The 15,336-nt window shown below is 33.9% G+C and overlaps 1 protein-coding gene across 2 annotated transcripts in view; it reads right to left on the minus strand.

Annotated features, from left to right (window-relative positions):
• UFL1 (UFM1 specific ligase 1) overlaps positions 1–15,336 on the minus strand; it is a 20,734-nt gene continuing 5,398 nt past the window's right edge. Inside the window, exons 7-19 of one of the 2 annotated variants that reach the window (XM_064649926.1) lie at positions 15,152–15,210; positions 11,703–11,849; positions 10,380–10,555; positions 9,491–9,670; positions 9,030–9,150; positions 6,732–6,854; positions 4,807–4,927; positions 3,751–3,914; positions 2,595–2,725; positions 2,373–2,453; positions 1,551–1,636; positions 935–1,115; positions 1–234 (exon numbers count right to left, since the gene is read on the minus strand). In XM_064649926.1, the coding sequence (XP_064505996.1) occupies positions 22–234; positions 935–1,115; positions 1,551–1,636; positions 2,373–2,453; positions 2,595–2,725; positions 3,751–3,914; positions 4,807–4,927; positions 6,732–6,854; positions 9,030–9,150; positions 9,491–9,670; positions 10,380–10,555; positions 11,703–11,849; positions 15,152–15,210 (1,783 nt within the window). In that variant the 3' untranslated portion in view covers positions 1–21. Of the gene's footprint in view, positions 235–934; positions 1,116–1,550; positions 1,637–2,372; positions 2,454–2,594; positions 2,726–3,750; positions 3,915–4,806; positions 4,928–6,731; positions 6,873–9,029; positions 9,151–9,490; positions 9,671–10,379; positions 10,556–11,702; positions 11,850–15,151; positions 15,211–15,336 lie in introns of both variants that reach the window. The other variant, XM_064649925.1, reaches the window with a different exon arrangement.

Here is a 15,336-nt window from a genome sequence, read left to right on the forward strand (position 1 = left end):
TAGATGCACTGAATAATAATTTTATTCCTCTGTTACAGAAAATTTCCTAGGTCTCAGAACAACATCTTTGATAGAGGTAGTGATTTCCTGGAGCTCTTTTCGAATGGTATCTGCTCCTTCCTCCTCTTCCCTGTTATCTGTTGTGTCACTCTCTCCATGTTCAGTTTTCTTAGTCTGACTGATCAATTGTTTCACCACTAATCCCTGGTATTTGACTAACAGAGAATGTTGATCCTGAGGGCAAAAGAAGAGAACAAAACAAAGGGATGTCAATGTTACAGAGCAGGTAGACAGGCCTATAATTAAAGATTAAATTTTTAAAAAAGCATTTCCCCATTCTTGCCCAAAGAGGGTTAGTGATACATATTTTCATCAAGGTATTTGACAACCTAAATTCTGACAGACATTCAAAGAGGCAGAAAAATGAAAGTGTGTCCATACTGCAAAACCAGGACATTTAACAACTGAAGCAGGAAAGCAATGCAGTTAGTAAACATCACCAGTTTTGGCAGCATAAAATACAGAATTTCAGTATTTTTGCTTTGGAAGAAGTGTATCTTTCTTTAAAACTGAATTAGAAAATTTTAAAAAGGAACCATGGTATAGCTGAGAAAAAAGAGAGTGTAAAAATGTTCAGTTATAAGAACTGTAACTTCCCCCAATACAGAGCTGCCTCTATGAGTAACAGCAAAGTACTAATAACAGATTAATTTTTAATTTTATTAAAAAAATATTGATGACAGATCCATGAAAGGAAAGGTTTGAAATACAGTACAGGTCAGAGGGATTGGACATTCTGTACATAAAGTAATGATCAGATATGAAATGCAATGGTGCCAGGTTTATGCAGCAGAAATAAATAGTGTCAGGCACAACTTTCATGTTCTGTCATAGATAAAAGGTAATTTCCCCTTAAAAAGCTAGAAAAGAATACCTCTGGGATCTTGCCACTTAGGAAATTAATTATCTGTGGTACTGATCTTCCTGGTGCATGAAGCATACAGTGAGTTGAAAACTGAAATAACAGTACTGATGTCAGGTGCAGAACAAGAGCTGGATCTTCTGTGACTTTCAGCTGTTCAATCAAAGCTTGCCTATGTTGAAACAGGACTTGCCTAAGGAACAAGAATGCATTAAACAAAAATATGATTCTATGATTCCATCATATAGTAGTTGATCATAGACTCTAAGCCATATCTAACATCAATTATTTTAATTTTCTCCTCTGACCGACCATTTATTTATGTGAAATTCCAGAATAATAATAATCAAAAAAAAGCTAGCACTGGTGTAGCTCAGATTTTTAAAGACCCCTAGAGAATTTATACACTATGTTGTAGCAAGCAGCGAGTCAAGAAAACTAGCTAAATGTGAATGCTCCCCTCCTCTGTTTTCCATGGATTTAGGACTGTTTGACTTCGTATTTTTCCATTAAACAGTTTGGAAAGAAGGACTGCCTCTTTTATACATTCTGTGTGGCTGCTACCAAACTATCTAGCATTTGTGCAGCAATATAGCTACATTTCATAGAATAAATAAAATTAAGGTACCTTTCCTTCTTTTTGTCTCCTTTTTTCACCATAATACCACAAATATCCACTGCAGAATCAAGGCATGAAAGAAAATCTTCTACACTCTATTAAAGAAATGATATAAATATTTAATCTCTGTCACCAGATTATAAAAAAGTTTAGGCACTGTTCACAATTAATCACACGAAGAGATGACTGTGAATACACTTGAAATGAACTACAGAAAAAAAGAGAAAGTAACAAGTAGAAATTAACTTAATTTAGTAGAAATTAACTTTGTTCACTTTACAATAGTTCACACACTTAAATACTAACCCAAACTGTAATTCATTAGTCTTAAAAATGGATACACGTTCTAGAATTATTTACAGATATGTTTTTTCTTAAGAAACATATTGTCATCTGTATAAAAGAATTAATAAATAACTCTCCTTTGTACCTACACTGCCATAATCTGAATGTGCGTTTTCTTAAAAAATATCCATTATTTTACAAGTTTAAAAAAAACATGGGAGAACAATCAGGAACTTTGGGAACAAAATACAAGAAATATCAACACTTAACACAGGAGATTCTCTCCCAGTTCTTACTTTTCTCAGCTGCCCATAAAAGATGGCACATATAGGATTCCATCTGGCAGCAAAGAGCTAGGTGACCATCAGTATCAAAACGTAAGATCACCTTTTCACTTCTGAAAATTCAACACACTCTCACCGCCTTACACAAATTCAAAAGATTATTTTGCCTTTATTCTTCACAGCAGGAGGGCTTGTGTACTACACTATGTATGTCAGCTATTTGTTAGAACTGTATCAGCAGAACAGAAAATCTGAACTTTACCTTGCCATTCAGAGAAGTATGCAGTTTAGTTAAAGGACCTTTGGTGTCTTCTGGCAGTTTACCTAAAATCTTGGTCCTGCCCTGTATGGGACCAGAATGGAAATAATCTGTAATATTAATTATAATTTTAGGTGTAGGCATATCTAAACAGAAGCAATTAAATACCAAATGAACATCACTGATCTACTTGAGACTGTTAAAATGCAACTGTTATCTGTGTACCTCACTTGTGATTGTAGAGTAGTTTTCTGTTGTCATCATTGAATCAGATGCTAAGAAGTTGAAAATAAGATTTGTAATGTCTGTACACACAGTCTTCAACAAGTGTTTGGCAAGGTTAGTCTGAGTCTCATCTGTTAAAAGAAATAAGTGATTAAATTCACTTAGTATAGTTATCTGATTCCTATGACATTATCATAGCACTTCCTAAAACATGGAATCAACCATGAGCAGTCTGAGAAAGCTATCTGGATACATGAAGCTAACATCCCTCATTTGCTGGTTCTAAAGGAACATTCTTCAGTAAAAAACGTGAGCTTTCAGGTCTGTAAGAACATTGTAATGCATTGTTAGTATTTCAAAGGTGTATCTGTATAAGCAGTAAACTAGTCCTTCTATAATCCTCCTAAACCAGTAATAAACAACCACTGTTATCCATCAAGTAATAAGTATGTAAAGGAAAATTCTGCAGGATAAGCAGTCAAACAAAAGAGCAGACTTTAAGACTGAAATAGTAGAATTTAAAAAAAAAAAGGCTATAGAATACATGTCCAAGAACAAAGGTTCATGAGAAATAATTCCATGTATTCCAAAGCATGGGAATATCAGGGTTTTTTTGGTAGTGTTTCCTTTTCTTAGAAGTTCTCCACTAGAAAAATTCTAGAAGAAAGCTGAATACAGCAGAGAATCTTGGAAATGTCTACAATATTTTCCTAATGCTAACTTTTCTGTCATTTGAATCTACAACTTTTTGACAGACTATCTTCAAGGAGCAGCTACTTCCAGTATCAAACTAAGAGGTTTAAACAGCAGCTTTTCAGAATCAAGTAGTATTCAATTCTTTCAATAGTGGCACAGGTGACAGAATAAAGTGAGCTTACTAAATTTTTTTTTCCCTAGACAATAAAAACTTGGAAGGAATGCAAACACTTGGGAAGGAAGGACAAGAACACACAATTATCTTGACATAAGATATAAAAGAATATGGATATGAAATAAAGAGAATGTATTACAATAAGTGTGCAAAGGGATGCACTTCAGCATAAGGGGAGTGTTTGGCAGAGTAAACACATCTCAAGTTCTTTCTTTTTAGATTTTCCTTTTTAAACTGTTGCTGCTCTTTGACCTTGAATTCTGAAATAATTTTAACAATTTTTACCTGTGAAATGCTTTGTTCCTTTTTCAAATAACCGAATGTTGTTGTACAAGTTTGAGAATTCCTCCTGCAAGTCCTTCATAGTCTGTTTTCTGTTAGCTCCAGAGGAAGATGTTGAAGACGTAAAAACAGAACGCACAACTTCCTGATAAGTTTTTGTTAAAGGTCTTAGAACGGGAAAGAAGAAAACATTAAGCAAAAAGTAAAACTGTAGCTTTTCCCAAATATATCAGCAACAGAGAAAACTATTTCATTACATAGTAAAAAGGAATGAGATCTGAATGTCACACATGAGATAAATAAAAAGCAAATAATAGAAATCAGGAAAAAACACCGGGAAATTAAAATGTACTTTTGCACTTGCAAATGTACTACTCTTACAGTATGCATGGTATGTAAATGCTTGCCATGGTTTTAACTTATAAAAACTCCTAAACGGAAACAAGGTGAAAGATAGGATTTCCAGAAGCAACACTATTCAGGGGTCTGTGGACAGATTTCAGGTCCTTCTAAAGATGCAGTTACTATTCCTATTGCACTCCAAGTTTATTCAAGCTTGGCTGTTACAGTCTTACTATGTGCCTTTTGCTCTAAACACACATATTCACATCATCTCTTGTATGAAACATCTTTTAAAAAATGCATGGATTATCTTTGCATAGATCAGTTTGATGACGTAGGTACTACCCAGTTCACACGGGTAGCAGTGAAGTCACAGACGGCAGGAAACATGGACATATACCAAAGGCTGTACAGAAGATGGGACTAGTGAAATCCCAACATGTGTAAGGGGGTGGAAACACAGTCATGGAGCTGAAAATAAGCTTGCTGACAAAACATACAGAACCACATACTGCTAAGCAGAAGCATTATTTCTCATTATTGTGTCAGCACAGCTTTCTAACACCTAAGGAGTACGTAACATGAAGCTGTATAGAAAAAGAATATTATGATTCACTTCTATCAACAAATCACTTTTTTCTAAGCAAGAAAACAGACTGAAGATTCATCTGAAGTGAATTAAGAATTTTGTAACTCCAGATGAATTACAAAAATTACCTTCTTAGATGTTCAGCAATTTCTGTAATAAGCTCTTCAGGGCAATCCTGCAGGCGGGTCTTTAAGACATCCTCAATTTCCTCTTGAGACATGAAAGGGAACTCTGGCTGCTTATTCCTACCTGTAGGAATACCATGAACAACATTCAATGAGAAAACATTCCATTTAGTACTGCTGCAACTACTCTGGCATGAGACACTGAAAATCCAAACATCCACAGAAGAAATGCATTATCAACAGTGGAAAAAAAGGGATGACTATACATGACAGTTAAATTTTATACATCTGAAAAACTAACAAAATTTCTCTTTCCATTACTTAGAAGCTTCTGAAGTAGTGTACAAGGACAGGTATTTTTGACAAGACATTTCAGACCGCTCGGCCCACCTCTAAGTTTAGAAACCATAATCTCTCCAAGACCAGGCAGATTTTAAAGTGCCAAAACTGAACAGAGTGTTCCTATTTGAAAGATTTCACAAGCTTTTTGTTTTTTTAAACTCCATTTAGGAAGGTACACAATCCTGTAACACAGTATCCTAAACTTGAGGTTACAGTATAAAATTTCAGATGTGACAAAACAATAATATTAAACCAGAAGAGATGTTCCAGTAATAAAATCCACTTACATGATGCTTGTAAATGCATACAAATTAGTGCAGCTGTGTTTTGATTTTGCACAAAACATGAAGTTTGCCTGCATGCTGCAGAATTTAGTTTTTACATATAAGAACGAGATAAGGGTGATGACATAGAACCATAAAAGGACAGGCATCCCATGTTCAAGTTGTGGCTTAAAACAGGTTTATTCTGCACTTAAAGTAACTGCATGTACGGAGATCAATGATGTTCCTAGTTGTGCCACAGTAGCAATAAGCATAAAAAGTTATATAAACAAGTGAAAAAGGAGCTTAAGTCAGGTTTTGAAAGGGTCTTATTTACATTTGAATGGTTTCAACTGAACTTATCTTGAGATTGTGATTCAATCTATATATTACTATACAATTACAAGAAGCAACAGTGGTAACACATGAAAGGCTACACCAAAAAAGAAGTGATTTAACATTTGTTTTACTCAGTAATTGAGAAGTCCTGAAAAATAACTTCATTTATATATGAATTACAGCAATCAGTGAGAGCAATATCAAACAAAATTAATATGCTGTACTTCATAACTTCAAATATCATGTTTAAAAGTATTTTTCAGTCAGTATTGAAAGTCTAGGTACTATATATAAAATAGAAGCACACATTTCTAGTGCTCCATTGAATAAAAGAAAGAACACCACTGTTTCACTTGCAACCACTGTTTGCTCTAACAATGCTGGCTTTTACTTCTTAGGAAGCCACCCATGCTCCTCCTAACTGAGAAGGCAGAAAAATGGGTGCCAATAGGGAGTGATTCAAATTCCTTTAAAAAGTCAGCAGTTATAAAGGTAGCTAGCTCAGATGTAAAAGTCTCAGCTAAACAATATGAATATTTTTTAAAATATTAAAACTTAGTTTTGACTTTATATTTTATCCCTATGGAGGAAAACTTTTTGATTGTTATGATTTGTTAATTTAAGCCATTCATTTACCATACACAGCTGTTACAAAATCAAGTATAACTTTCATCCCAAAATCTAAGGCATTTCCTACATAAAATAAATAAATAAATAAATATAAAATGGTCTAATTTACTTTACTTAAATTTCTTTTTTAAAGACTAAGCTATACTTTTCAGTGAACATGGTATGCCCATTTCATTTAAATAGCAACATCATATATCCACTGATACAATTCTAACTAAATGGTATTCTCATCTTCTTTGACATTTTACCTGACCTTATCTACACAGTAGGAGAAGAACAGACACAAGGAAAAGCAAGTGATAAAAATGCGTTGAATAGACATGAATAGATAGTACCTAAAATAAAACTACAAACCTGTGACAGTCCCCTGTGACTCTTCATCGCTGTCAGCATCCTTTCTTCCTTTCTTCTTGGTTTTCTTAATCTTGATCTCTCTGGCATTGCCACCGCCTCCTGCTCTCACGCTTCCACTGCCCTCTGGTGGGGAATTACTTGCTCAGTACACAGGAAAGTGGTAGCGCTTAAAACTTTTACAATAGTATCATAACTATCTGTGTTATTTGTTAATGCTGAATAAAAAGTCACAACCTGATTCTCAACACAAACTAGAACACATATTCCAGAATATCAGGACCACTAATTTCATCCTTAAGAAAACAAAGTAACTGAGTCGAAGCTTTGTTTAAGCCAATGTCAATAATAAACACAAATACTAATCATATCAAATGCACATATGATTAAAAAGAAAAAAAAGAGCAATATCTTTCCTCCAGCTGAAAACAGATGAAATACCAGTGCCCATAATGCAATGGGAGATTTTCTGTTGGCTGAAAATAGCACCTTAGTAAGCACTCAGCATCTTTATCCAGTGATGCTGAATAACTGAGCTTTTCAAAAATATTTCAGATAATGTAACTTTGTTAATTTTCAGAGGAAGAATCCTACATGAATAGCAGTTATCCAAAATATTCCTGGAAGCACACACTCAATTAACTAGAGAACTCAATCTTTTTTGACTTTTCCTAGATGACTATAAAGCAGTAGTGAGATGTTCCAGTTCTGCCACATGTAACGAATTACTTTGTTTGGAGGTCCTGTAATCAATGTATTCAACTGCAGACAGAATTTCAATCTGTTATACAGTCCCTCTCCACAAAGTAAGCTGTTCTGCTGTTTGTTCCCTTTTTCATAGCTTGTTGTTATTTTTTCACTTGACAGAAATTTAAATTCCAGAATAACTGTTCTGTACATGTCCTATGCCTTAAGAAAGTAGGTATTTTTTCCATTTAAATATACGGTCCAAGATTCCAAGTAACTGTATTATGTAACAGTACTATTATTTAAGAAAAGACAAGATGCTACTACTTATAAAGCTAACTGCATCTGTTACATGCTATACATGGATTTTTAAGCATCACTTCGTAGGAACAACAAAAAAAAAATAATTAGTGCTTTTCACAAGCTTATTTGAAACATAATTGCATTACAGTCATTATATTACATAAACTGTTATGTTAGGTTTTTTTAGGTAATACACCTAACAGTCCATAAAAAACCATTCAGGGTAGTGTTTGCTGATGGTGCAGCATATGTTACCTGTGGATATGAATTTATCTAGTCACCTAGTACAGGCTCAGTAGAGTCTCACTCCTCAGAGTGCTGAAAACTGAAGCCATTCTGTTATGACAGATAATTAAGTTTCAAGCTTCTCTGCCTAAGCTATGGCCTAGAAAAATCTATCTCTTGTTAAGATAGAATATACTGTTTTACTTTGCAGATGAGTATATTCAATTAAGTTAAATGCATCAGTGCTCTAATTCTCTTACTTGCAGCAGCACATAACACTCTGCATGTGAGTTCAATATAGATTGCTCAACTGTGTTGTAGCAACACAAGAGCCACATACAGTTTTTGGCACTGAAAGTACAGTCTCCAATCTGAATAACATTTTAAAAACCAGAAAGATTTCAATGGGTTAAACCCATACATTTTTTCTTCTTGGATTAAAATCCATCCAAACAGCCACCACACAAATGGAGCAAACTTTGGGATTAATTTAATCCAGGATATACCTCAAAGTAAACTGTCTTAATCCCCAAGTAACTGTTACATGAGCAAACAACAGAAAATTCTCTGGCATGGGTTTCTCAGAAAAGATGTCAAATATTCTCCAAAAAACCACCAAGAAACTTATTCTCAATTTATACGAAGTTATTTTAGAATTAATATCTCCAGCCTAGTAAGAAATATTTTAATTTTCCTGGATTCCTGAAAAGTGGAGACTAAAAATGTATCTGCACTGTGTAATAAAAAATGGTATAGGTCCCTGAGCTAATACTGGTTTTGCTCAGATTTATGTGGCCATACTGTATACGATGGATTCCTTGCTTTTAAAACCAGCTGTCTTGTGTTGGACTCACTCAAGAAACCTTTATTGTAGTTCCTCTGCACTTCTAAATTGGAAATTAGTTCTCACAGACATAGCTCAAATATATCTACATCCACAGCATAATGACAGGTGGTTGGGTTATTTCTTAAATATCTTCAGCAATGGACTGGAGAGTACAAAATACACAAACTTTGTATTTAAGTATTTCCAAGGAAAAACAAGCCTTTTTTTTTTTGGCTTTAGTTAATATTGATTTTTTTTACCTGTTGCTTTCTTTCTTCTTTCATCCTTTTTGTCTTTTCTATTAGCATATGAATTCTCTAAACTGGAAGCCTGTTTTAAATCTTCTTCAGTGATTAAATTAACAGGGTTGTTTTTCATTTCCTAAAGTGAAGAACATGCATTTAATAGCAAAGAGATAGATACAGGACCAAAAGATACATAAGGAAACATTTAAGCTGTTTGACCATTTTCAAGTACACTAACCAAAGACTGTAATATATGAAGAGATATTTATTCTCTTCAAAATTTGGCATCTGATCATACTGTGTGTGTTCCCTGAGTGCACCTGAATATACATTAAATTACACTGATTACATATACATACATTTTCTTCATTTATTTTCATAAGAGATGTAAAGAAATGATAACAGCAAATAAAGTTACATGAGTTATCCTCCAACATTAAACATGGACTGTATCTTGACCACTAAAAAAACTGTACCTTTTCAGCTTTCTGTTGCATCATATCAGAAAAGAGGTCAGCACAGCTGCTTAGAAATTTCTCACTGACTGCAATGGTGTCACTGAAGACTAAACCTGAAGAGTTTTTGTTTAAAGATCTCATCACTTGCTGAAGCAAAATCCCAGCATCTTCTACTGATAATGAACTGGGCAGAAGAGTCTAGGGTAAAGAAAATCAAAATACAATAACCTCACATGTGGATAAAAGAATCCGGAGACATGCCATTTGACATCTGTTATCTATTTAGAAAACACTGCACTTTTAAAATTAAACTAGTAATTTAAGAGTACACACTATTTGAAATCTTCTAACATCCTAAATAAGCACTGCCCTAAAAATATGTGTTACCTGTGCAAATGCATGGCAACTTCTTGAAAATAAAGCTCAACAGATACAGAGCAACGCCAAACAACAGCAAGACTTAAAAATGACAGGGTAGTGCTGTAAGAGCTAAAATTAGGGTTTAGTGAGGACAAAATGACCAAAATCCCTTTGCTTACTGAAAGTTTTGTAAGAGTTCAGTTTAGACTTTTTAAAAAAAAAGCCCAACAGAAATATATTGCTCTCTAGCAGAATACTTTAGCACTAATTTTTAAATAAAGTTAGTCTTACATATTTATTAACTGAATATTAGTATGTCCTTGATGCCTTAAAATCTATATAATACAGGTTTTACGGCTACACCTTTCCCCGTTTCTTTCAGATCAAATCAAAGGCAAATAATGCCTTTTTACTTGTCATTTTAAACTGAATTTTCCTCTTTGACAACATGGAATTTCATTACACATATGTGCAGTTTCAATAAGATATCATTTGACACAAAAATAAAAGAAATAAATCAACAACAGTAACTGAAAGGATTGCTTACTGCTATGTCTATCCAGTTTCCAGAGCTGATGGCTTCCTCTACAGAGGCTTCAACTTGATCCACAATTTCTTGACCAACACAAGCTGCTCTCAGAAATAAAAGCTGTGTTGACTTGTATCTTTTTTTAATGTAGCTTGCTGGGTCGGGGATACCAAGTCTGTACAATGCATCAAATTCTATAAAATAGTTAGATGTCTGTTACAATTAAGTTCCTTCATATACATACAAGATCTTAGGGGATGATTTTATTCTGAAAGCAGGAAATGAAGAATTACATATAGTTTTATACAAGTAAATGCAGCCTTAAGCTAATGCTGACCTAAAACTTAGTTCAATACAAACTACACCTGAACACTGTTAATAGAAATATGAAGATTAAATCATGGACTGAGTTCAGAAAAAAATTATTTTTTTTTCCCCAGATTCTTATTCGATTAGTATATACCTTAATTATATTTTAATTATGTAATTAAATATTTCCAAAGTATTCTAATATAACATGAACAATATTTACAATATATACAATGCCTAAGTGTTTTGTTTTCAAAAGTTACTCCAATATACTCATAGAATCATACAATGCTTCACAAGCAAAGCATTTCAACTATTTGGCAGTTTATACTTAAGATGTTCAGAAAACATTTAAAGACTTTAACAGATACTCTCTCAGTCAAACAACATTACAGAAACACTTACTACCACCACTGTAAATTATGGCGAATCTTTTCAATCTGCAAGACTAACTGTTACTTAGGGACGGGCCCTTTGGGACATTCCTCTATTTATTCAGGTCCACATTTTCCCATACACATAGGTGTTTTAAAATATCATCATCCAGCATCACTCAGCTTTAAATTACACAGAACTGTCTGGATTTAAATCAGGACACTATTGCTACTCACTCCAGTTCCACAGATAATATTTTGGAAAAAAAAAAATAAATTCTTCCTGTGCACTGCAAATTCAGACTATTAACAGTCAAAGTTTGGTTGTAATCTGGACACCTGCCATGATCATCTGAAAAGTCTACAATGAGCAGTCTAAGAAATGTTTTCGAAGCAGTAATAAAAGTAGCATTTGTAGCTCTGTCTGTGAGATATATACTGTTTAGCAATATGGTTCAATCTGCTGAAATAGTTGTCATAAAGTAACACACATCATTATAAACAAGATGGTCTTTTAACAAAGGAGTATCAACTACTGTATTGATTTTTATTTATTCTTGTGAGGCTTCACTCTAGGCACTAGCTATATTAGGGTAAGATCAATTACCTAAACTAGTTTTAGAAAGATATTTTATCTGTGAGAATATAGATTAATTACCTAAGTAACCATTCTGCTTGAAAAAAGAATCCACCCAGTTGCTCTGTGTTCTGGCATAGATATCTGGAACAAACACAGCCTTATCCTGTCTCCCACCAACCACGGTGCCTTTTAGACGACCAGTGTTAACAAGTTCTTCTAGTAAAGCTACAAGAAGAAAATAAATTAAGCGAGAGTTTCCATGTCAACATATCCATTAATCAAAAGATAGCAACTATTTTCCCTAGTTTGCTTTTTCTTTCTTCCCACCAATTAGTTGTTTGTGCTTGTTCTAGTGAAACGTTTCCAAGCTCTATAAATTATTTTTAACACTTATGAGAATGTCTTCTTAGGAGCTCTGGCAATCATACATTTCAAAACAGTGAGCCACAATGGCAGGATCAAAACATTTTTTATATGTAGGCAGTTCAAGCTTTTAATTTAGAAAATGCAGACATAAGAGAATCTTTCTCTGGCCAGACAGTAAAATATACGAGCATTTTATTAAAAATGTTCTCTTTGAATTTATTGCTTGCATGTTAACCAAGATGGAAAAAAAGAGATCTAAACACACTAAAATGACATGAAAAGTCATGAAAAACTGCTACCTAAACTGCCTAACAGTTGCCAATAATAATCTCTTGAGAATGAACAAATACTGCTGGACAAAGAGCATACTGGTAACTGGCAGTACCAAAGTACTAAGCATTTCTTGATGCTAAATAAGATTTTTTTCAATCCTTCAAAGGTGTATAGGAATATCTGATTTGCTTCCTATGTTCTGCTTTTGCCTTTTCGTAATAGAATAGATACATTTAAAAAAATCAGTGACATCAACTGCTAAGCTCTGCTAATTTCCAGAGCTTTATTGGATGGGTTTTTTTTATCCTCACTTTGAGTTAATTTCTATTTCATTAACAGACAGGTTTTACTCTGGAACAAAACACTAAACGGTATCACATGGTATGGCTTCTTCCTCATTAAATACAAGCAGCAGTCAACATTACAACATGCTTACTACAGCATACAGAGGTTTAGCAGGAAAATTTACCGGAAAACATGGTTCCAGAAGAAATACTGCATATTAAATCATGATATTTTTGGTCAAATATGCCTATAGTGTAGATGAGCCTCTATAAGCTACCAGCTATTGAACACAACTTCCACTAGCACAGCTGAACAGTACTTACACTGAAAAAATACAGAAGAAAGAGAAACCGATTTAAGCAAAATATAGTTTTATGTAATCTAAGACAAGAGCTAGAAATCATGTTCTGCCACGGTTCAGTTACACTGCATAAAATGGAGCTTATAAGACCAATTCTGGAAATAAAATTAGATTTTTATACTTCCTAATATTTTAGTTACACTTAGAAAATAGAGTCAATGTGCCTATTCCACTTAAGCGACTGTCAGACAATACAGTTCTCTCGTTCTCTTGGTCCTCTGTTTCCAATTCAACTTCTTCTTACTCGAAATTTTTTAGGTAAGGGATTTTCAACCAATTTTGTGGAGCACTAGTAATGAACTAGAGTCTTTAGAGAAAGAAGACATCAGAAGAAAAGAAGTCGTCAATTAGTTTCTGTATTATATGAAGTGCCAGTTCTAAAACTCCCAAGGCAGAGGAGGTGCTCTCAGAGTTTTCACAGACCCTGCTACAATTATGCCTGGACACTATTTTGTTTTAAACCAACAGGACCTCTGCAGAACTACCATAATTTCACACTTATTTTTAAGGGTGACCAAGTAGTTTGCTGTGTTCTATTAGGTCTCTGTCAAAGTCTGGTAAAGACAGTAAGTACCCCTACATGTCTGTCCCACATCAGTAACATAATATTCAGAAATTAAGCACATCTGTGATTTCATTATGCTTTTTAACCTAAAGAGTTTCTCATTTCTGGAACTATTTTCTATCATAACTTCATGCCAGCTTAAAATGAATAGCAGCACAGCTATGCGACAGAATCAAAGAATAATGTTTATCCTGTCTAAACCCAAGTGTTGATTAAATAATTAGCTCTTTTTAAGTTATATAAACATTACATTGAGCTTACATTTTTATTCTGGAAGAGACAGAAAACTGACAAAGACCACTTTAAAACACATTGTAAATAGTAAGAAACATAAAAGGTGAAAAGTAACATTACAAGGTATTTTTCAGGTTTTCAGCATTGGTGAAATTGAAATGATATCTCAGCAAATGGACACAATAAACTCACATGTACTCTGGCACTGAGTAAAAAGATAAAAAGCCCTTTGAAACTTACAAAACTGCAGAAGTAATGAAAGACAGTAAGAAAAACTAAAGAAAAACAAACTCAATAAATAAAACCCTCAGGAAAATACTAGAAATACATATTGTGATGATTACTGGTGACAAGAAAACACTAGAACTTCAATTCACATTAACACTGTCCATGAGCAAAGCACAATGATGTACTTGAAGGACTTGTTTGAAATAGACTGTAACAAAATACTGAAATTTGCTGGGTATCGAAATATCACTATACTGTAATTTAACAGATTTTCCTTTTGATCTATGAATACCTGGATGGTACATTAAAGAAGAAGTGGAAATTTTAAATTGATTATGTGAAAGTAGAGTGTTCATATGGTTTTATTTAAGTGCTAAGATTTTATTTTTTATTGAATAAGCTTGTTGCAAAGAACAAGAAGGTAAGCAGAGACATACCACAGTGGAGCTAAAGTGAGCAATACCCTGAAGGCAAAAAGACCCAGTGAAACAAAAGAGAAGTATTAACTTTCCCGAGAAGAGACAGAAAACCATTAAAGGATTTTAAAGACCAGCAGCACCTGGTCAGCCAGTCATACAAGACTAACAACGCTTGAAGGAGCATTTTGGAGAGACAGGAGTGGGTACACAGAGAAAAACTGCAACACCAGAAGTGACAAAAAATTAAGTAGTGCCTAAAGATTTCAGCAGCTGGATAGAGAATCTTTATGCATTTCTATTTAGAAAAGGAACTGCAGAAAATAAAACCAAACAGTTTAAGGATATGCTTTATCTCTCAGCACATAAAGTCATTTAACTAAGAGTATAACAAAAGCACTGCCTCCGTTATCACAAAGAAAAGTTAGTAAATAAAATCCTGAGCAGTTAATGCTATTTGAGTACATAAAATCTGTCCCCTTTTGTGTGCTTCACTGATAAAACTGCCAGTAGCTAAGGGCAAATAACGAAACAGATGACTAAATAAGTACTGTAATTCTTGCATCATTCTGCCCCCAGAGGCATTTCATCAACATATGCTTTCACTGCTTTAGACACAGAGAACATCCCTTCAGTTATGGATAGCACAAAAGGTTTAATACTTTCTACAGTGAAGAGAAACACATTGTTCTTTATTCTAGAATTAAGGCTATATACTAAAATGCTTCTTTGAAAGTACACTTACAGTAATGAAGAATTAATTACCTAACACACACAAAATATTCTGAATGAAACTCACAGTAAAGTAAATGTTCTTGAAATCCATACCGAGTGATCAAGTTACTTACAGGTGTAGGCCTTGGAAAAAAAAAACAAACAACAAAACAATATAAGTTAATGACGTGAAATTGATGTGGAGAATCCATAAGTAAGAAAGGTTACTCCAGATGGACAAAACTACATAGAGTCTTAGCCTCAGGGTGC

The sequence above is a fragment of the Pseudopipra pipra genome, chromosome 3 (assembly GCF_036250125.1).
Source record: "Pseudopipra pipra isolate bDixPip1 chromosome 3, bDixPip1.hap1, whole genome shotgun sequence".
In the NCBI taxonomy this organism is placed as follows: Eukaryota; Metazoa; Chordata; class Aves; order Passeriformes; family Pipridae; genus Pseudopipra; species Pseudopipra pipra.